The sequence below is a fragment of the Nestor notabilis genome, unplaced genomic scaffold (assembly GCF_000696875.1).
Source record: "Nestor notabilis isolate BGI_N333 unplaced genomic scaffold, ASM69687v1 scaffold2575, whole genome shotgun sequence".
Lineage (NCBI taxonomy): Eukaryota > Metazoa > Chordata > Aves > Psittaciformes > Psittacidae > Nestor > Nestor notabilis.
In genome coordinates, this window is record NW_009930471.1 from 46,181 (window position 1) to 69,105 (window position 22,925).

The window sequence follows — 22,925 nt, forward strand, 5'->3', positions numbered from 1 at the left end:
ATAATAATTTAAAACAGGTGTAATTGCAGATACTCATTTGACTCACAGACTTTGCTTGGACTTTCATGTAGCAAATTCAACTACATCGATACCTATAATCTTTAAGCCTATTAAAACAGCAGGCTTATTTCTGGCTACTTTCAGTTTTAAAAGTGTATCTAGAATTGATTAATTCATGAGGCACTGTGGTGCTTTTACAGAGGAAAAAGTCTTTATTTCCTTCCTCCATATATAAACATACGTAGGTGTCTCACATTTAATGCTAAGCAGTGTTTTCAGTACTCTCTTTTAACGTTCTAGATCAATTCAGTGAAAACCCCCCTGTGCTTTTCTAGATTTTCGGGGAGGTATACTGTACCTCAGAAGAAGATACTGGCACATTAAGCCAATGGGGTGTTGGCACATGAAGGTCAGGATTTTGAAGCCTTACATAGATAATTTGTATGGCCCGAGATAGATTGTTAATCTTGGATTTAGTTTATATGTTTGTATTGTCATCTATAAATAGGCATCCCATTATAGAGTCATTATGGAGATAGATAATAAAATGCCTGCCTCAAGAATTTACAGTTACAGCCATGTAAGTGAGTTCCCAAAGAATAAGTTCCGTTCTTCATCTGTTTTATACCAGCTCAAAAATCAATTTTCCAATGCAGAAACATTGTACCAAAACAATGAAGAGTTTATAGCTAGGAAGAAAATTAAGTCTATCCCAGCTGAAACCAGGACATTTGCCTGTACTCACATAGTGTATGAACATCAGTATCTGGCTACCTTTTTCTCTTTTTCTTTTTTTTTTTTGGTCATTTTTAAAGTAAGAAATCTTTGAGCCTGAACTGTGTTCCTGAACAATATTCCAGTTTTACATCTGCCCTGTAATTCGTACCTTAAAACCACACAGGGAAATGCCTGTTGCTGTTGCATGTGAGAAAGACTGTTTAATTCCACTTAAGGTGGTATTTCTGCCTAGGAACCAGTTCCAGTGATTAGACTGCATATAACATGAGGCTGCTAGAACCTCCTTCTCTAGGCAGTTAACCCTCCCAGCCAGCCATGACAGTGATATTGGGTATTTGTAATAAAATCTCTGAATAGATCCCAGAGTGCTTAGGTCTTTGCCTTTTAAAAATGTGCACTGGGTAGTGTTCATTAACCTACATCGTTTTTGTTTCATAATTAATTTTAGTGATTAATCATCTCTTATTTTCATTAGAATGGAAACCCTCAAAATCCATACTGCCATGGAATTGATGGTGTAATGGAGGCATATTACAGGAGTCTAAAATCTGTACAGCTTTATGGACCAACAAACTTTGCCCCTGTAATTAATCATGTAGCCAGGTAAGCATCACAACAGGTACTTTGCAGAAACTTTTTATTGTCAGTATAACTGTCACATATAAAAGGCTAACAACAGCTACATGATCCTAAACATTTAAAAAGGTATTTACAGTTGTTTTTCTTATTCAGTCTAATACAATTAACTTGTATCTTTGAGTAGCTTTGAAGACCATGTGCTAGTATTTTGAAGAATTTCATCACTGCTTAGAAGTAAATGCAAGTGATCCAGTTGATCCAGCCCATGTTAAATCAAAAGGAAAGACCATTTTTGTGAGCTCACTCTGCCATGTTCCATTTTTGCCTTCAGGGGCACAGAATTTTTGCTTCACAGAAAAGACATAAATCTATCAAAAAATTTTAAAATGCATTTTTTTTAGGCATGTGTGGTTCCTTTAATCTCAAATGACCAAAACATAAACAGACCAATGAAAACTGATTTGCAAACCCTATGGTGCAAAGCTTTTCTGTGCACCCCAGCATGGCCAGATAGCTCATTTCATTTGTTTATCGTTAGGATTAGTTGTTCCATCTTTGAATCACACCATTCAGATTATGTAGATGTATGTTCCATTGCTTGTCTTTAACAACTCACTCTCTCCTTTTAATCTTTCCTTTGACAGGCTCTCTCCAGTTGTTTTCAGACTGTGAGGGAGTATGCCAATTGTTATGACAGCTGGATTCCATATTTGTGGCATTGAGTGTTGGCATTAGCAGTGTTAACTGGAAATCTAACCCCCTTACTGTCCTGGCTCTTTCTTCTTCTCTGGAACTGGTCGTATCAGCTGAGCTGATTCAGAATTTAGCAATTAACCTCAAGCCACCTGTTCATTGCTAAAATTGAAAATCTTGATCAAGTACCATCAAAGCACTGGCATAAACTGAGTTCCTTTTCTCACCAGTTGTTTCTCAGGAATATTTGTCAACTCTGGCAGAATTGCAGAAGCCTGTCACCCACATCTGTAGTTCGTACACTGAAGAATATCAAGTTGTCTGAATATCAAGTTGTTGCAAACTTTGGGAACAACTCCTGCTAACAAATCACACTACATTATAGTGAAAAGCTAAATATCTTCATGAAGATTTCTACTGCATGATCATCCTTAATACAATCCGTGTACCAGTCCAGTTCCCAGTAGCATCATTTTCCTTCAAGGTGTAGTTTCTTGGCTATTCTATTGACTCTCATGGACATGGTACTAGAAATTATGATCTACCCTGGAGTTACTCTTCGAACCCTCCTTCAACTTCAAAGAAATTTCTTCTTCCTACATCCCTCCTATTTAAAAATAAACCTCTAATGATATCTCTGGAAACAATGTCAGATATTACTGTCCTGTTGTGATCTCAGAACATTTCAGAAGCTCTTTAAGCAGATTATATTATCCTTTCCCTGGCTAGAAAGTTACCTAAACTACAGTAGATTCAGCCTTGTGTCTTCTGCCATCTACCCTCTGCATAGATCTTTCTTACAAAAGACTTCAGAATATTTTATTCTATGGAACATTTGAAATAACCAAATTTCTGGTCCATTTCTTCAGTGTAGGTATGTAGACAGTGTTAAGTGCTCAGAGAGGATAATGAATTTTTATTTTATTCTCATCATTCCATGTCACTGCAGTAATCATTGGAAGCATTGTGGAAAAAAACTGAGATAAGAGTCTGCCTGGTAGCAAAAATGTATTCCACAGTAGGTCTTGATAATCTAGATATTTTAACTATCAGTCCCTACTGCCAGCATGCAAATAGATAATGTTGAACAGGTTCATTTTCTGTGTGGCTTCTCCACCCATTTGTATCTTGGGGAGAGAGGGAGAAAAATGTGTCTTACTGTGAGCTGTAGATTACATTTCACACAGATTCCTCCAAACTCTTGTTAACGTTGTGGTTACCACATCATTTATTGGCCGTACGTGCTTGGAAATGCATTGTGTAACATCACAGCAGAATTCTCTTAAGCACATGCAGTCATCATGAGCGTCATTAGAAAATATCCTCTTCAGTGACCCAGGCCTTTCATGTTCAGTGACCAATAACGCAGTGAGTTCTTTGACACTCCTATTCTGAACTTGGACATATATTCCACACTATTCATATGGAGACAAACTTTTTGGTTTTGTACTGCTCTCCATACTACTCGTTGCTACTTTTATTACAAGGTTCTACTATCTGGCTCCTTCACAGCCTTAAGAGCCTTCATTGGAAGCTGGAACTGGCTGCTGCCAGGTGAAGCAATGAGTGGAGCAGTGTGCTCCACACACAAAAAATTCTTCTCTAACTATATAGGATGCTTTGACACTTGGGAGTTGAAGATATGTGAACTGAAGTCTTAGTTTCTGTCTGAAGGCCAAAGAGTTCAATGGGGCTGCTACAGACTCCCTGTTTTCAGAACTTTCCAAATCTTCAAAAGCTGCAATTTTCAAAGATCAGTTGCTTCTCGGGTCCTTTGTCTGAAGTGGGACTGGAAGGCACTGGGTGTGTTTTGTCTTGTGTTTATGTACAGCACAGGGGAAGCTTGAGTCTTGAAAGGACATCTATGGGTAGTAGAAAGGTACAAGCCAGGGTTGCAGGGTGCATGTTCAGCCATTTTACAAGTGTGCACATAAATGTGAACTATATATCTGCAAGCATGGTCAGCAGCAAATAACCTGGTTTTCTATAATAACAACAACAACAAAAGAAATATTTATGCAGTGTGCTGATTCCTGATAAATTTTACTTGTGCTGTAAAATCAAGCATTCAGTTTTAATGTATGCCTTTCATACCAAGCTATGTTCCCCAGAGGCAATAACTATTAAATAACTTAGACTTTCTAATGACTCATGATTCTGTAAAGGACATTCTGTCCATGCTTCTCTTGGTAGTGATACAGTCCCACTTTTCACTGATAGAACAGTTGCAGATTATCAATTTCAATATTGTATTAGTTATATTTTTCTAATGTTCTCATTTAAAAGTGGAATATCCATCTTAATCATGAATGTCTTCACTTTTGAAATCCACTGTATCATGGGGTTTCTTATTAGTCCTTAGTAGTCAATTTTTTAAAATACAGCTACTTTTCACATTATTTCCTTGGCATAAAGGCTTTTTTTACTATTATAATGTTGTTTTTCTCCCCTTAGATATGCTGCTTCAGTAAAAGATGGCTCCCAGTATTTTGTTCTTCTCATTGTTACAGATGGAGTTATTTCTGATATGGCTCAGACAAAAGAATCCATAGTGAATGTAAGTTCTGCTAAAAGTGTTTACATTTTAAAGGATTAATTTTCTGTGAATTAATATTTCAGGCAATAAACTAAATAATTTAATATTTCAGGCACTACCTTTGTTCCATAAATAACTATTTTTTTTCCAAACACCAGAAGTTTATTGTGCATAAAGACAAAAAGAAAGCAAAACTTGAATCTCAGCTTAATTAAATAGTATTCTGTGGGAAACGGTACTCTTCTCTCAGGTACTGTATGTTCATCTGCTTCTTGCCCCTCCTTCCTAATGCAAACCCCACCATGCAGTTTTTCATAGTGAACTGTTCTTTATCTTTCTAGTAACTGCAGACAGCTTTGGTCCCCCCACTTTGTAAAAACTGCCCCAAACTTTCTGACCTCAAATGGCAAACATACCACTAATATGATTTCCTTCTAAATAGTCTCCTAGGATTTTCTTAATTCTTAATTGTTTCTCAGTGCCTACATTAAAATAATGAAGCATCATGTCAAAATGAGTAGTGTAGAATTAGGCAGCATATTTTTGAAGGCCCACTTTCAAACCTCCTGTAGAGATTCAATACATTCCAGATTGTGGAGTACACGTGAAAATATTACTGAAATGTTCTGTCTTCCACTGGCAAGCAAGGTGCCCTCAGGTTCTTGCCAGCAGCACACAGACAGTCTATGTGTTAATAAGGAGTCTGCCAGCCCACCTGGGAAATATACACACCCAAAGCTATAACTGTGTTTGAAAGTACCAGTTTACTTCCTCTCCTCTTCCGGCCTCCAGTATTAAAATAGGATAAACCAACTTTCACTTTTGAAGGAGATAAGCTTAGAAGTTCATCTTCTTGTCTAGCCCAGAAGTTTAGAACATAGCTTCTTTTAGATGAGCTTCTGTTAGGTGATGAAAAGGCTCCATGGTGAAAAAAGTGCAGCTCTTAATTTAACTCCCCCCTCAATTTGAAGTCTGTTAAGTAAGAGACCAGCAAGTCAGGTTGCTGGTATCTTGTAAGGTTAAGTAATTTGCCACTAAGACATGCAGAAGAAACATGTTTCCAGTAATAGTTCATTTCCAGGAATAATACCTATTAGTCTGCAACTGTCTGGAAATACAGCAGATGTGTTGTTAGCTTGGAATGAGTTGAAGTTTAGGAATATTTGCTGTCTTTTCTTTTTATGAAGATGCATTCGTCTTTCTGTGTGCTTCTTGAAGTGGGAGCACAGCATACCATGACAAAACTAACTAAATATTATTCAATAGCAGTTTTTTCAGTCTTAATACTATCCAAAATAATAAAAAGGGCAATGAAGTTCAATGCAGCCTGATATGTATAAAACTCAGGAAGAATATATTTCATTTTTTAACACTAATTGTGCTTTTAGGCATCTATCTCATTACATATATGTCAGACACATTCTGTTTTACCAAACTGTTTAAAGGTTATGCTGTCATTTGGGAAATGCCAACACTTATATGCAGAAGTTTAACTCTTTGTCTTTATGCTGTCCTTGACATTTACTGTTTCATATACATTATATCACATAATACCATGTCTGTGTGAGAAGGAATCTCTTTAAAGAATGTTTTCTTTACAATCAAGCAATATGATTCTAGAAAATACCTGAAAAACAGAAGGTGTTCTGTTCCAAGAAATGCCTTCATGTCTTGGAAATATTCTGTACTCACTGACTTATGCAGGGCACTGTAATTCAATTAGAATTACGCTGTATATATGGCCCTTAATCACAGAATCACTGACTGATTGAGGTTAGAAGGGACTTCTGGATGACACCTTGTCCAACCCCATGCTCGAGAGGGCTGCCTAGAGCTGTTTGCCCAGGACCATGGCCAGGCAGCTTTCACTTTTATCTTCAATAGCATATTAGTATTTCACTAACAACAGTTTATTAATTTTTCCTTTACTCTGTTACAAAATTTTAACTGGAAGATTGACTAATAACAATTTGTGATGAATTTGCAGTCATAGTATATAGCGTATAATGTACAGTGAGGTAGAATCATAGAATCATGGAGTCATAGAATAGTTAGGGTTGGAAAGGACCTTAAGATCATCTAGTTCCAACCCCCCTGCCATGAGCAGGGACACCACACACTAAACTATGTCGCCCAAGGCTCTGTCCAGCCTGGCCTTGAACACCTTCAGGATTGGAGCATTCACAACTTCCTTGGGCAACCTATTCCAGTGCCTCACCAATGTAGATCATTAAATAGTGACTTACAGATTAGTGTATTTTCATTGTTTTAAATAGCATGTTTACAATAATTAACTGTAAGTCTTCTGCTTATAGTTAGTTTTATATGAAGTATTGTGACAGATGAGAAATGGAAAATGGTGATGCTGTATCTAAAATGAGAATATCTTTTAAATGAGGGAGAAAAACACTATTTACATTCCAAAATAAAAATACAATACTATGTTATAAAACCACCTGACTTCAGAGAAGCAGAGTTTAATTTAGCAGACAGCGTACCTCCGTGGTTTTTGGCCAGAGTATACTCCTGTTTAAAATGCCTGTAGACATTTCCCAGTTCATCAGAATATCTCAATAAAAAATGGTTGTCATCTCTGACATTTGGCAGATGGTTTTTTTTTCTGTTGTTGCCCTCCTCAACAGAGGCAGTTTCAGACTACTTCTGGCAATTATCAGGTATCTGGTGCTACTGTCAGGGCAGGAGAATCCAACATTTATACTACTGACTTCATAATTTCAAAGGGTTTACGGAGAGTTTATTCAGGAAAAGCCAGATGTCATCTTTGCCTTGTTCCATTGAATGAAGAAGATTAAGTAAAATTAAAAATCTGACCAGAATCCAGTTCAATACCTTGTTTACTTTGTGGCATAAATGACTGACATGAGTAAAATTTTATTCATGGAAGAAATATAAGATACGTACTGCTTAAATAGGTGATTTGTTCTCTTGAGAAAAACTGGCATAAGATCTGTGTAAAAGATAGTGTCACATAGTTCCAAGAAGCTATATAATATCAAAGAAAAGCAAAGAACATTTAAATAAATGTCAAACTGTCATTAGGTACGTATTTGCAGTCACTGTCAGCTTAAGGAATTTTCTAAGATAGATTCATCATCTCAGTAGTCATATCAGTATTAAATCCTAATGTAATTTGTTGTGTTTAATTATAATCCCATGTGATTCAAAGACTTTATAAGGAAAAAATAAAATAATCATCTGTCTTCCCCTCTTCATCCCAGACATTTTGTACCACTTAAGCAGACACTTCACACCCCTCAGCTTTCTAGGTGGAAAAAAAATGGTTTTTAAAACATAACGTCTGCATGTTTTTATTCAGAGTCCTCAGATCTCACATATTTTGGCAGAGGTTATGTAATGCATTAAACCTCTTTTTCTGCTTCTTTCGAAGGCTTCAAGGCTTCCAATGTCAATAATTATAGTGGGGGTAGGACCAGCAGAGTTTGATGGTAAGTGTTCCAGTGTTTTTCCTAGAACTTTTTAGATTTGTTTACATTTTAGTAATATGTGGCTTTTCAAACAAATATTGTTCCTTAGAAGAGCATAATATGGAACCAGCAGTAAGCACTGTTGACATTTCCAGCTAGATTGATTGATAACTCAGTGTGACTACAAGCTACCATGTGGAGCTGTGTAGCCCCTCAGGCTCTCTGTACAAGTCACAGAACCATATGAGGGCTCAGCATTTACAGAGCTCCAGAAGATGAGTGGAAAAAAAAACCCCACAGTAAAGTAAGTATGCTCAAGTAATGTTGAATTTCTTCAATGCGGATATGTAGTTGCCTAGTGGAGTGTCAGTTGACTGGAAATATTGATCATTTGTTCTTACCACAGTAATAAAATACTGAGAAAAATAAATACACTTGAGGAGGTGATCCAGGTTGAACTGGGTTTCACTAGATAATGGGAGTGAGTCTTACTGTGTTGCAGCATTAAGAGAATATTACAGCAGGAGAGAAATAACCAGGAATATTTGCATACTCATTCATGTGATGTTCTGGAACATCATTCTCTATTGCAATAACTAAGCACTAAGGTGCCTCCATTATTTGGACTAATTTATTAAGTGCCATCATGTATATCACTGCACTATGAAGTATAGACATTCCCTGTATATCTATTCCTCAAAGTCTCGCTTACTTTGTTTTTAATTCTAGTACTTCTGGTTAGACAGTATGGCTTCTTTTGTACATGAAACATACCTAGTACTACCCCAAATGTATAATGTAAATAGTCACTAATGACTGTACATTTTAGTTCTTGGACAAATATTCTAAAAGCATGAAAACAAGCATTAAAAATAACAAAAAAAAATTATTGGGTGTTGACTTTCTTAGGCTTTTTGGTAAGTGGTGTGTTAGTGATAATCCTAAGTATCTTATTCCTTGAAGAGATTGTCCAGGTGGATACATACAGTGCAGATGATTGTATGCCACAATCAATGAGAACAGATGGTTTATCTTCATAAACGCATATAAGGGAAATGTGCAAACTTCATTTTTATCCCTGAGAATTCCAGTTTTCATTGTGCATTATTTACTTTTCTCTCTCCCCTCCTTTGCCTTTTCCCTTTCTCCCTGTTTGTCCAGTCCTTGGGTTTGCCCAGACTCCCCTTAATTCAGTCAGGATATGTAGATTCTGCCTTCTTTTTACTTCTGGAGGCTGTCTTTGCAGAGTTCTTGGTGTGTCACCCCTACTGCTTTTCTTAAGGCAGGATTCTGTTTGTACTGCAGGATACAGTTTCCATCTTTGGACCCACGCTCCTTGAGTATGCTGCCTCAGTGAAATTCACCTGTTAGATACATGCACAACCTGTAGTCCCTCAGCGCCTAAGAGGGCAGAGAGATAATAATTCCATCTGCAGAAATTCCTTCTGGAAAATACAACAGACTCTATGTCTGATGTGGACGCTGAAGAGGTGTGTGCGTAGGAGGGTGTATGTTCCAGGCACACTTAAAATTCAGATGCCAGTCAAGCCTCAGTTCTGCTCTAGAGAGACTAAGCTACTCCTCTCTTTATATCACTGCTACTAGATCTCCCAGCCTCTGGGGGCTACCAAGGGGGGTTCTAAAAGTGTGAAGCTCAGACAGATGGCACAAACATTTGGCAGAATTTTATTTAAGGATGTGTGGATGAGAACAGGAGCTTAGGTGAGGGGTCTGTTTTGTCCAGTATTCTGTATCTGACGTGGCCATGGGCTGCTTATCTGGAAAACATAACGAACAGAATAAGCAAACATGACACTTCCCTGAATACAGTTTTTAGATCTGAGTTTCCTGAGGAGGATGTGCTTTACATCAATTTTGGAAACTTTCAGTGGGTCTCTCCTTCAGATGGTTGTTGAGTCCCCTGTTTGAACACGTGTACATTTTTTTTCATGAACATTTTTTTTTCATCTGGCAAGGTGCTTTACAGACCTACTAGCTTTTTCTTTCAACAAACATGCTCTTTTGTTTGGCTTGAACTTGGATCCTGGTAGCATCATTTATGCCTTGTAGTTCTTGCATGAAAAGAACTAGGTTTTGAAATGCTGCTTTCAGTGAACTCAGCCCAGTCTGTAAACCCCTGAGCAGCTCAGTGACGCAGGGCTTTGATTTTCGTAGCATATGCTGAAAGAAGGATTGTAGGAATGCAGATCCAACGGCCAAGTAATAATCTGTGATGTCAAGTCCATCCATTTCAACACTGACAGCACATATACTTTCTACCTAGAGTGACTTCTGGGTATCTGGACAATTTTAAAGTTCTCCTGGATCCTGCTAAGAAAGATACAAGAAGAGTTGCCCAGTAAATGTAATAATTTTTTTTTTAAGAACTCCTCATTCCTATGCATCAACAGTCATTACTTCTCCATTATGAATGTGAGTTATTACCTCTTTGTGCTGTATCCTGTGGTATCTTCTGTAAGATTAACTGCTGAAAATGAATTCTTCTCTACCTATAAATGTGTAAGTATAGCCTTACTGAAACACATACACTTACTGGTTTGAGAGCTGGAAGGGTAAGGACTTCACCGTGGTATGTTTTTTTCTGAAGGTGACAATAAAGGCAAACAAATATATATTGTCAGCATGAAAAAGTGCAAAATAACTGCAAAACAGTATGTGTTTTATGATACAAATGATCTTAAAGAGCTGTCTAAATAACAACTGTTGGGTTTGTTGCCCTAAAGTGTAAATTGACTAAAGTTTTTCTCAGTAAGATTGTTTTTGTTCTGTAGCTGAACTGATAGATTAATCCATTTTGTTTATTTAATTTTTTTAAAGCTATGGAAGAACTGGATGGTGATGTAGTGAGGATTTCTTCAAGAGGAAAGTTTGCAGAGAGAGACATTGTGCAGGTGGGAGAGAAAATTTACTCTAATAGTTAGATTTTACCGATCCTGTTAGTTTGGAATTCTTGTCTCTATCTGTATTACTGGATTTCATTTTAACTTAGCATTGACATACTTTAATTTGGGGTGTTCATGATAAGTTCAGAAACTCTCTGTGATGCCTGTAATCTCTATATAGCACATAGTAGTTGATCTGCATTCATTAGGAAATGACCCCTAACTGGCAGGACACTGTTACAAAGTCCTAGGATTATAGAGCCATGGGAGATGAGTTAGTTGCCTCTACTGCAATCTCACATAAAGAAAAACTACAACTTTTGTGGAAGTCAGCAATACATAGGCTTCTGACAAGTGCATTTGAGATGCCTAAGGTATCTTGTCTTGCCTCTAACTGCCAGTCCAGAAGGCCATGAGCGTCTCCTAGTTTTTGTGTTGCATCTGCCACATACAACCATGCAGGTGCCCCATGCTTTAAGGAACCTCAGATGACAGCTCCAACAGGTTGCCCAGAGAAGCAGTAGATGCCCCATCCCTGGAAACACTGAAGGTCAGGTTGGGTTTCTGAGCAACCTGATCTAACTGAAGATGCCCCTGCTCTCTGCAACTATTCTATGATTCTGTGATCTGTGTTTATGTGACTGAACCAAGCCCTAGGAGTGCTACTCTCATCTGCATTCCATGACACCTACAGTTCTCTGCAAGTGTACTCTGGTTCTGTTCCTGCTCTCTACAGTCATTCAGTCAGCCCCATTGTTTTCATTCAGACCTGTGCAACTACTGGCCGGGTGGTATAGCAGTTTTGTGTGCACATACACACCCCCCATCATCCCCTTTCACCTCAGAGCTGCAGATCTCTAGAACTCCACGGCTGTCCAGAGTATGTATGTACTTCATCCATGCTCCAGGCACCCCATCTTACCTCCTGAATACCTACATCCCTGGGCAGACTTTATTTCATAATTATTTTCTTGATCAATAAAATTAACTAGCTATGCATTTTTTACTTTCATGGTATAGTAAACTGGAACCAAACAAAAAGAAAGACATTTCATAGCTCAACACATGAATTCCCTACTTGCTAAAGTAAAGTATTAAAGTTGACATTTGAAAAGCAGCAAACTACTGAAAATTTGGATCAGCCTGATGACTGCAGAAAGAGTGATACCTGCCTAAAATTAAATCTTTTATGGAAGCCGTATTTTCCTGGAAGTGTCTCAATGAATTTGTAAAATAGAATATTTCAGTTGGAAGGGACAGACAATAATCATGTAGTCCAGCTGCCTGACCACTTCAGGGCTCACCAAAATTTAAACCATGTAATTATGGGCATTGTCCAAATGACTCTTAAGACACTGACAGGCATCCTGAGGTTCAGTCCTCACCTTAGTTCTGCCATTTCTTCTTCTCCCTTTGTTCCTCCTATTTGACAAAATTCATGGTCTTCACATATTTTTTTCTCTTGCTTATTTTTACTTATTTCTCTCCAAGCCAGGTTGGATTTTTGTATTACTGTTGGTTAGTAGATGTATGAATAGCTTATACTGCAGGTGATAATGTTTTAATAATAATGAAGGTCAGATAGCAGCTGACAAACTTTGGAATGTGCATGTTTGTTTTCATTTAAATACGCAGGAACTGAAACTTTTAAAAATGTTTAATGTTACAAATACCAGTATGTAAATGTTTAAGTGTTGGGTAGCTGCTGGTGGATACAGTATCTCAGTACAAGGATGTGTTCAAAACATTTATATGACACCTGATTTTAAAGTTATTTTTATTTAGAATACAAAATAAACAAATCTACATGAATATATGGGAATTAAAATGATCAGATCTTTTTTCCCAGTCTTAAAGCTTCTCAGTACAATAAATACTACATTAAAATACCCTCTGTGTTTTGTTTTCTTTTGGGGGGGGGGGGGTGTTGGAGTTTTTTGTTGGGTTGGGTTTTTTTTTTTTCCATAAATGTGGATCAGAAAGGAGAATAAGATGGCAGCAGTTAAATTATCCTCATAATCTGTATGTATATACAGTAAAGAAATTCATAGAGTTCCTGAATTACATTTTCTAATACTTGAAAAAGAGACTTTTTTTCATTTCTGCCACATACAGAGGAAACAACTGATGGGAGAGTGACGTATCAAAAGTCTTAGAAGAGTAAGACATGCTGGCTGCTTTAGTCAGTGTTGCCAAAAGGGTAATTATAAAGGTAGGGATGAGGAGAAGCTGGACAGATGAACGGGAGGCAAGAAATCATGTTCCTTATTTTGTCAAAGCCTTTATAATGTTCCTTGGTAGTTGATATGGGGCTAGAGAGGAGCTGTCTGTTACCTTTTACACTATATACGTCACGGCTGTTCAGCAGAGCAGTATGTGGAGATCTCACTCCACAGAGCTGGAAGTGTTTCTGGACACCAAACTAGTATTTCTGCAAAGCCCTGTGCTGTGTCAGATTTTTAAAGCTGGTTCAGATATCCCTGGCATGCATTGCCCTTATGTTTAAATGCATTTAAATACATGCAATGTAATTGCACATAATTTCTCCGAACAACAGCAGCTCCAAAAGGTACTGGTTTTGCGTTCAAAGAGCATAAATGGACAGGGCTCTTAAAATGTTATAAACAAGATTCATGAAAATGGCTTGCATCAGAAATATTCTAATTTCTGCTGAGAAATACAAGTAATATGCAATGAATAACCTTTTGTATTCTTTTGAAATCATTGTATATCAGAAATGTAATAAAACATCCATTTACTGTTAACATATTGTACTCCGAACTTGCCCCAAGTCATTGTCCCAAGGCAATATCATTTTGTTCTCTTTTTCTGTCTAAATAGTAACAAATACATTATAGGCTAGCTAAATAAATAAAAAGGGATAACGTCAAATCCTTTAGGTTTGGTGTGACCTGTATTTTCTATCTGGCAGGATAAAACTGATTTGCTTCAATAAAATTAACTACTCAAATACAGAAGGTTTATCTTTTTTGTGTGTTAGTTAAAATTAGCTAGTGAAATTCACTGTTAATTATGACAGGCACTATTGTGAAATATTCCAGTGAAACTAGTAAAAAAATATTTGCCTGCTAGTAGTGCATCACTGCATCTGTTATATTCACTGCTGACTGCAATTCATGTAAAGACATGACCCTCATTATTCCCTCCTCACTAGTATACGTATGTACTCAAGGTACTCTGTGTTATGTCTGTACCAATTCTACCTCAATTTATTTCATTTCTGCTCCCTTTTTGTCCTTCTTCTTTGAAGACATTTTAGGAAAATAGTTACTCACAGTAATGTATCTCTTGTGTCTCTTGAAAATTTTCTATATTGGCCTTTTAAATTAAATTCTCAACACATGTGTGTTATTATATATAAAATATAAAATACTCTATATATAAATGAAAATAAACATATGCAATATGTTTCAGTACTTTAAAAAATGTATTTCTACATATTTTATACATAGAAATACAGATATGAATGTATAAAACCAAATATATAATAGAAAATACAAAATATGTGTGTGTATATATATAAAGTATGAAATGTAGAAATTATATATAAAGTGTGTATTCTATCTCCCTAGATAAATTTTCTTATTTTTGTGTTGTAAGTTATATTCTGTGCCTGCATAATGACCTGTGTGAACCTCTCTTTTGTTTTGTAGTTTGTGCCATTCCGAGATTACATTGACCGAAGTGGAAACCACGTGCTAAGCATGGCAAGACTTGCTAAAGATGTTTTAGCAGAGATCCCAGAGCAGTTTCTGTCCTACATGAGAGTCAGAGGAATAAAGCCATCACCTGCACCACCACCCTATACACCCCCGATTCATGTGTTGCAGACTCAGATTTGACTGCTCCAAAGCACTTAGCAATTCTCACAAGTCAAGAGTCTCTGGATACAGCAGTAGCTTCTGATAACTTTTTGGAGCTAGAAAGATTCTCTTCACATACCAAAATTCTGTTATGGGTGCATAAGCAACTGGAAAGCTTTTGAATGCTAGGAGCAAGATGCTGAAGTTCTCTCTAGGTCTTATTTTATTTTATTTTATTTTTTACAAAAAAAACCTACTTTTTGATGTATTTATTGGAGGGGAAAGCACAAGTCAGGATTTCAACTCAGAAGATACTGTCCTCTCTGAATACTGTGTGTATATAAATGTATAGGAATGCTATTCCTCTATATCAATGTTTACATGTTACTATTTTTAAATTTCTGTACTTTTATAACTATTCTTAAGAATAAAAGTTTGGAATATTGACTCACGTGTCTTCTAGCTTGCAATAGTTTGTCACAAGATAACAAGAGAAGCAATATCTCTTTGAATGTTTGTCCAGACAAATACAAATGAAAGCTAAGGACAAATAAGTTCATGTTTTCCAACACCTGAATTGCTTCAATCAGTGCTCAGTAATCCATTCATCTCCCAGTTTGAGAATAAACTCCTAAAATGTGAATAACATAATTGCATATGACTTATGACTAACTCCAAACTTTGAGGGGGAGGTATGCGTATTTTTTCAGAGATTCTCCAATTTCTAAGTTTATCTCAGCTTAGTTTTTTTTTAAACTAGTTGCTCGAGCAAATTAGAAGAGTTACTTGCTATAAGTAATTGAAGAAAATTACCTCAAATCAGAACTATCAGAGTATTATAGTTGACTCACTGAGCTCATTAAATCTTATCATGCATTCCTTAAAGCACTGGAAATTCTGCATCAGAAAAGTCTTTTGGAGTGATTACAGCAGATGTTTTATAATGGACTGCTTTAAACTTAATTTAAAGTTTTAACTTTTTGTCTAGATTGCCCATTCAAAGCGATGCTGACTCTTAATATTGGGGTTTAATATTGTCATTTAATCACATTGCCATTCAGGATGCATGAATGATGATGTTAATAAACTGGTTTAAAGATTGCACAATTATGTTACTTTGTGCACTATTTTGTGTACTGAACTACCCAAAATTTTTATTATATGCCTGTTCATATATAATTATAAAATGGTTTTGCATGTATAGTTTTTACAAAATGCACAGTTTTGTGGGTTTGTGTCAAATACCTTTTATTTAGAACTAATGGCCTTAAATTTCACAAAACTCCTGAAATGATTGTGAATTGCCTTTAAATACTGTTAAAATGGAACATTTTAATTTGTTTGTGTCACAGTTGTAACTGTCTTGTAATGTAACTTTTCTCCTTTGCATATAACCTGTTTACTACTTCTGTTTCTTACTACTCTATGTTGTAATCTACAGTATAAAACTGAGGTGCGTTTTTTAAGCATGAGAAGTTTTTTGCCAGAAAGCATATCTTCAATATTAATGGCATATAACTATGTAAATGCAGACTCTTCCATTTTTAAATATATTTAACTTCCTTTAACTATCTCATGTGGGAAATTACTTTTTCCAGATAATTATTCTGTTTGTTAGTAAAGAAAAAGAAAAAAAAAACCAAAAAAAGATTTTGTTTTTTTAGATAAATCTTGTTTTATTTTTATTTCAAAACAGTTTTTACATAAATATGGACTTTAATTTTCTCACCAAAATACGTATTTCTTAGTGGATTAATGTTGCATGAATGAAATTTGATACTTGGCAACTGCAAATTTTGATGAAAGTATATCATAAAGAATAACTTTAAATCTACTGGTTGGTGGTGGTGGTGTTCTGTCTTCTGCATTTATTTTTCATACTTACTGTGTTGGCACTTTAGAAATAACTGAAATAATACTGGATTCCTGATGTTTCATTTGGTTAGACAAATCTTATGCTAGCTTTTGTATTCGTTTCTAATGGTCCATGTACGTAACAGGTTTTCATTCTAAGGCCAGAACTACAAATGTCTTTTATTCAGTTTACAGTAATTTATTAGCTCTCATTTCACCAGCACCTTTTATTACTCCAAAAATCAGGCTCAAAACTAATTTGACAACTGATTTGAGAAATGAAGGAACTTTTAAAAATTGGTATTGGTTAATCAAAATTATTTTCTATCCGGCCAATTCTGCACTGCTGTTTTTTCTTCTGTTTGGTATTGGGGCTGTTCAGCCTGGAGAAGAGCAGACTGTGTGGAGACCTCATAGCAGCCTTCCAGTATCTGAAGGGGGTCTGTAAGGATGCTGGAGAGGTACTCTTCATCAGGGACTGCAGCGATAGGACAAGGGGGAATGGGTTCAAACTTAAACAGGGGAAGTTTAGATTAGATCTAAGGAAGAAGTTCTTCACAGTGAGGGTGGTGAGGCACTGGAGTGGGTTGCCCAAGGAAGTTGTGAATGCTCCATCCCTGGAGGTGTTCAAGGACAGGTTGGACAGAGCCTTGGGCGACATGGTCTGGTGTGAGGTGTCCCTGCCCACGGCTGCAGGTTGGAATTAGATGATCTTAAGAGTCCTTTCCAACCCTAACTATTCTATTATTCTATGGTTGGATTCTAAATCTAACCTATTTAATTGGAAAGAAATAGATGTGTTCAGTGGACTAAGTATTCTCATGGGTAAAGGAGACTTCTTCCAGACCTGTGACATTCCATATATGTTTGACATCTTTATTCTGTAATGTGAATGAGAATCATTAAGTAGGCTCATATAGTAGTCTTGGGCATTCCAGTATTAGAGACAAGAGTAAATGGTCAGAACTTGAATTTCCCAAAAATGCCATTTTTTGCAGCCATTTTTACTTCTGGCTTTATTTTTGAGAATATTGGAACACAAACCTCATATTCCTTTCCAAGAAATACTAGTTGCCATCAAAATTTGATGATTTTCTATGAAGCGCAGCAAGGAGTATTTATGTTTTAGAAAGGTAAAATATGATGTATTAGGTGACAGATGAGTTGTCCAGAAAGGGAAGCTGTTGGCCTTGACAAAAGCTCTCTTCCTTTGGTATCCATCTTGGAACAGATGTTTCCTCTCTATGACAGGCAGAAAATGCGATGGCAGTGTGCAAGCTTCCCAGATGTTGCTACAAATGAGGAAGAACACTGTCTCCTGGAGATATAACATGAGAGTGACTATTGTAAGTTTGATTCTGACTACTGAGGAGCTGTTTGCTAGTCTGGAAGAAGAAACTGGTTTGATCTTAGTTGAGAAATAGTATTTTGTTGTTCTAGGCAAAGACGGCAACCTATACAACAGAATTTACATGGATTTCAAATCAGCTCGCCTCTGTACACAGAAAAGGTTGCTAAGTGGGGTCCCCTAGGGAGGTACCTGAAGTAGAGGAACAGAGTGCAGGTATTCTCTGAAAAGACACATTCTGAAAAGCTGGAAATTCTCACCTAAGTAGGGACGAATGAAATTCATTCCAGAATACTTTATAAAATGCCTGAAACAATCAGAATGATAAATATCATCTTTGGGAACTAATAAAAGGACACACAGTGACAAATTATGCCAATGCAGTGGGAAACCAGGGAGCATAGTAAGAGGCTATTATGACTGTATCAGAAGTTCTTTAAACAGAAAAATCGACAAGAATAGAAAGAGAGAGTATGTTGCTATGGATAAATGTAAGAGAGAGCACAGCTATGTGTGAAGAAGGACAGAAAAACACAAAGCAGATTATAGAATCAACTAGGTTAGGGAAGACCTTTAAGATCAAGTCCAGCCATTACCCCAGGACTGCCAAGTCCACCAGTAAACGATGAAACCATTAAACCATTGTGACTGCTAAAGCCTCATAAAACCCACGCTATAAAGGGAAGGAAAAGTGAGTCTTTTATTTAACAAAAGAACGAGCAAATAGTAAATCTAGGGAAAAATTGAAATGCTCTATGTCTTTTTCCTTCACACTTCAGAGAAAAGGGATAATCATTAAATTAAATAGTCAATTAAAAAATAAACCTAGGCCTAGGTTTACATCTATGACTAATTTTTTTTCATAATACACGCTTTTGAAACAATTATGTTGAAAAGCAATATAATGAGCTTCAGGATAAAAGAGAGAAATAGCTGCTTTAAAAGCATTTTAAAAGCAAAGCAGGAGTTAGTGGCCTCATTTGAAGTGTTATGAAATACTGGTCAGACCATTCAGAAAAATGCTTTCAGTACTTCATTATCAAGCTGGAAAAATACAGCAATTGATGTTCCATAGGGATCTGTCTTGCTTTTGGTATTATTCGATCATTTCCATTGATGATGCAATATACAAAAGATGGTTGTTAAATTAGTGGGTTATATCACCTGGAGATAATCACTTCCAAAGATGGAAAGCTTAAGTTATTTTTATGAATTTGTCCTGGGTTCAGCTGCAGCAGTCATTTTTTCTCCTTCTTAGTAGCTGGTGCAGTGCTGTGTTTTTGACTTTCAGTCTGGGAACAATGCTGATAACACCGATGTTTTTAGTTGTTGCTCAGTAATGTTTACTCTGACCAAGGACTTTCTCAGTCTCATGCTTTGCCAGAGAGGAGGGGAAGCCAGGAGGAAGCAGAGGCAGGACACCTGACCCAAACTGGCCAAAGGGGTATTCCATACCACAGCACGTCATGCCCAGTATATAAACTGGGGGGAGTTACCCGGAAGGCCCAGATCGCTGCTCGGGTCGGGCTGGGTATCGGTCGGCGGGTGGTGAGCGGTTGTGTCCTTTTCCCTTGTTATTCCTCTTATCATTATTATTGGTAGCAGTAGTGGTTTGTATTATACCTTAGTTACTGGAGAGCTGTTATCTCAACTCGTGGGAGTTACATTCCTCCAATTCTCCTCCCCATCCCTCCGGGAGCGGGGGGAGGAAGGAAAAGGGGGGGAGTGAGAGAGCGGCTGCGTGGTTCCAAGTTGCTGGCTGGGTTTAAACCACGACAGAATTAAAAAAAAATACCTGAAAGAGGAGCAAATTAAATCAGGGCAAATACGTAAGAGTACTTAAGTAACGAAAAACTACCACATGCTTTTTTGTAGTAAAAAACCTGGCTATGCATTAGTTCTGCAGAATAGGGTCTGAGGTTCAAGTGGATCACAAAGTGGCATTGAGGGGAAGGTGTCTAAGTCAAAGTTTTGAATATAGGCCACCTGAAATAATCCTTTCATTGTTCTCAAAATAATAAGGCTTTAGCTAGAGTACCAGGTTGTTTTGAGACTTCAAATAACATGTGAAGCAACAGGAGGAAATGACGGACGACTGTTAGGTCATCTAGGACTGGCGGACAAAATTGGGCAGATGTCCAGGGAAGGTGTCTGTGGGGCTGGCCTCCCTGCCAGAGGTTGTCTCTAACTCTTTCTGATGACCACGGTGAGCTACTACAGCAGGAGTCACTGTGTGAGATCAAAGCCCTGCTGATATCAGGAGGGGAAACAGGTTGATGCCATCGTGGCAGGAATACTTTCAGGAAGACCTGACCATGTCTCTTCACATTGTAAGGTTGTTGTTCCATACTGCTCCCTGTTTCCATAGAAAATACACTCTTACTTTCTTTCAAACTGCTTTATGGCAGTAGTACAAATTTTCTCCAGCACTCCATGGTGTGTTATTGCTCCTTTGCCACTGAATAATTTCAGGTTTTATTTCAGGCCAGCACTGTGCATTTATGTTCATTGCCATTAGAGTGCAAATGACTGCAGATGACCAGTATTTTCAAGCTGCCCAACTAAACAAAGGGTATAGAGTACCACATTCCTGAATGTGTGCCTACAGCCAAACATCTTAGAATAATCAAATCCATCATTAGGATTCTTGTTTGATGATTTTATTTCGCATTGAAGTGACTGAGGGTTCTTACAGCTGTTCCACACTACAGAAGGTGTATGATTGATTGCTGTGAGATACTTGACCCACAGACACGCAGTGTGGTTCTAGCACCATGTGTGCCACAGGTGGTGGAACAGCCTTCCCATGCTGTGGTGGGCTGTGGCTCTGCACTGAGCCATTCTATCACTTCTGCACTGGTCCATTCCCTAGGGAGCAAAATCTGCCCAGTCTCGAGAGGAACATGATTGTTATGATAAGTGGGTGGCCCGTGCCACAGGCTGTAGTTGGGTTTGCTTCAGGCTGGTCATGAAATCAAAGCAATTGACTGCATGTGCAAAGTGATCAGTGCCGAATGCTGTGTTTTCAGCTGAGTGGGCCATCAGGATGCAATCACCATCCAAAGGGAAATCGGAAGGGAACTGGCCAGTTTCCCTGAGCACAGGAGTGCTGCAGAGTGGGGAACTTCTCTGTGGGGAAGGGAGTGAATAATCCCCTCACAATATCATTAGATACTTTCACTGGCACTGGCAACTCCCAAAAGACCAGGAGTGAGGGCACAGCCTTGATTGATTGCTTTCTGTGAGCAGGGGGGGATGGAAAATACCAATAGATTGTCAAACCTGGAGGAAGGGAGCCCAACAGGAGTCTCTCATGGTTGTTTCTGGCAAATACTGTCATTAATGCAATTAACAAAGGGATTAGAGTCTATGTATATAAAACCAATAAATGTATTGGCTTGCAAGGGTTGTAGGCTGGGAAGCCTGATAGGAATTCAAAATTGGTTTTGATTAATTGGAGGACAGGTCAGGAATCAGCGAGATAAACTGCTGTGAAAAATAAAAAGTGGAAAATACTGCATTCAGGAGGGAAATAAATAAGCACAAATGAAATGAAAATGAAAAATACCTGGTTAAGCAGCACTTCTGGACTTAATCTGCTGATTACAGCTGGGCTCCAAACACAATATGAATCACATTGTGATGCTGCTGCATAAAAAACAAAGATCACGCTGGAAGATGTTAAACAGCAGTTGTGTTCTTACGGGCAGGGAGACAATCATTGCTGCAGGCACAGCCGTGCTGAAGCCTTAGCTGGGCACTGTGTCTGGACCATGGGGCCACACTTCAAGCAAAGCAAACAATTTTGAAAGAGCCCAGGAGAGAAAAAAAAGCAGATGGTTTTTAACCTGTGAGGGAACAAATGAAGCACTTGGGTATGTTTTGTATGCAAAAGACCAGAGGGAGTGTTCTGTGTCTGTGCAAAGGGGTGCTGTAATGAGCTATTCTCAAAGGTCAGTGATGACAGGTGATGTTATCATCTTTGGCATCAAGAAAAGCTTATATGAGCTGATAGACAAACTTCCTTAACTAACTGGAGGCCCCTTCTAGTGCATCTTGGGGAAATTGCATCATCTTTGTCTTAGAAATTGTTCAGGACAGGCTGGACAGCTGATAAGGATGGTCTAATTGTGTGGCCTCCCTCCAAGAAGGGAAATGGAATCACAGAATCATAGAATAGTTAGGGTTGGAAAGGACCTTAAGATCATCTAGCTACATTAAATAGTTAAATATCCTCCCAAAGACCAATTTGTCAGTGCTGCAAATGTAAATAAGATAGAGGCAAGGATAATACACTGGGAGAGGAGGACTGGAGTGGGTGGGAAGGAAGGGCTGGGAAGGCTCTGGTAAGATTTCATCTGGAATATGGTTACAGCTTCTGGAATATGGGAACAGCTTCCAGTCAGCTGCTTTCAAAGTGATGGACTCCATGGACTGGTGAGGGGAGAGGATCTTCGGAGATTTCCGCTATGTGGGCAGGTGAGATGAGCAGCCCCTGTACATGAGCAAAGGCTATGAGGAGGTGAAAGTGTCATGGTGGTCACACCAGGATGGTGAACATCAGTTAGAGAGCAAGACACGACAAGTGAGTTGGTACAAGAGGACAGCAACACTGGAGTCATCGTCTGCACGGCTGAGGTTTCTAAGCACAACTGAGATGAGGTGTTGGCACAGCAGTAAATCTGGCTTGTTTCCGAGAGAAAATGAGTTTATGAAGAGCCAACACCAGGTTATTTTCTGCAATATCTGGGAATCCAGTTCTGTGGTGTTCTGGTTTCCTCATTTACCTGCAGCACGAGACACCTCCCCTGCACCAGACTGTTCACGGAGCCTTATGGAGCAGGGGCAGTGGAGAAGGCAAGCACACGGCCAGCTCACTGCTGCCACCAGTGCCTCCAGCTGGATGCGAAAGCACATGCTCGGGGGGACCGCAGAGTTCAAGGAGTCTCAGAAATGAGGTTGAAGCACTGGAGCCAGAAGGATCTCTGTGTCCAGTGTGGGCTA

At 38.1% G+C, this 22,925-nt stretch overlaps 1 protein-coding gene across 1 annotated transcript in view; it reads left to right on the plus strand.

The window, feature by feature from the left end:
- CPNE8 (copine VIII) overlaps nt 1-15,057 on the plus strand; it is a gene marked incomplete at its 5' end in the record, with an annotated part of 57,357 nt that extends 42,300 nt beyond the window's left edge. Inside the window, 5 exons of the mRNA XM_010015398.1 lie at nt 1,214-1,341; nt 4,465-4,567; nt 7,956-8,013; nt 10,831-10,904; nt 14,570-15,057. Coding sequence (XP_010013700.1) covers nt 1,214-1,341; nt 4,465-4,567; nt 7,956-8,013; nt 10,831-10,904; nt 14,570-14,758 — 552 coding nt within the window. The remainder of the gene's footprint in view (nt 1-1,213; nt 1,342-4,464; nt 4,568-7,955; nt 8,014-10,830; nt 10,905-14,569) is intronic.
- Between the last annotated feature and the right edge of the window lie 7,868 nt (nt 15,058-22,925).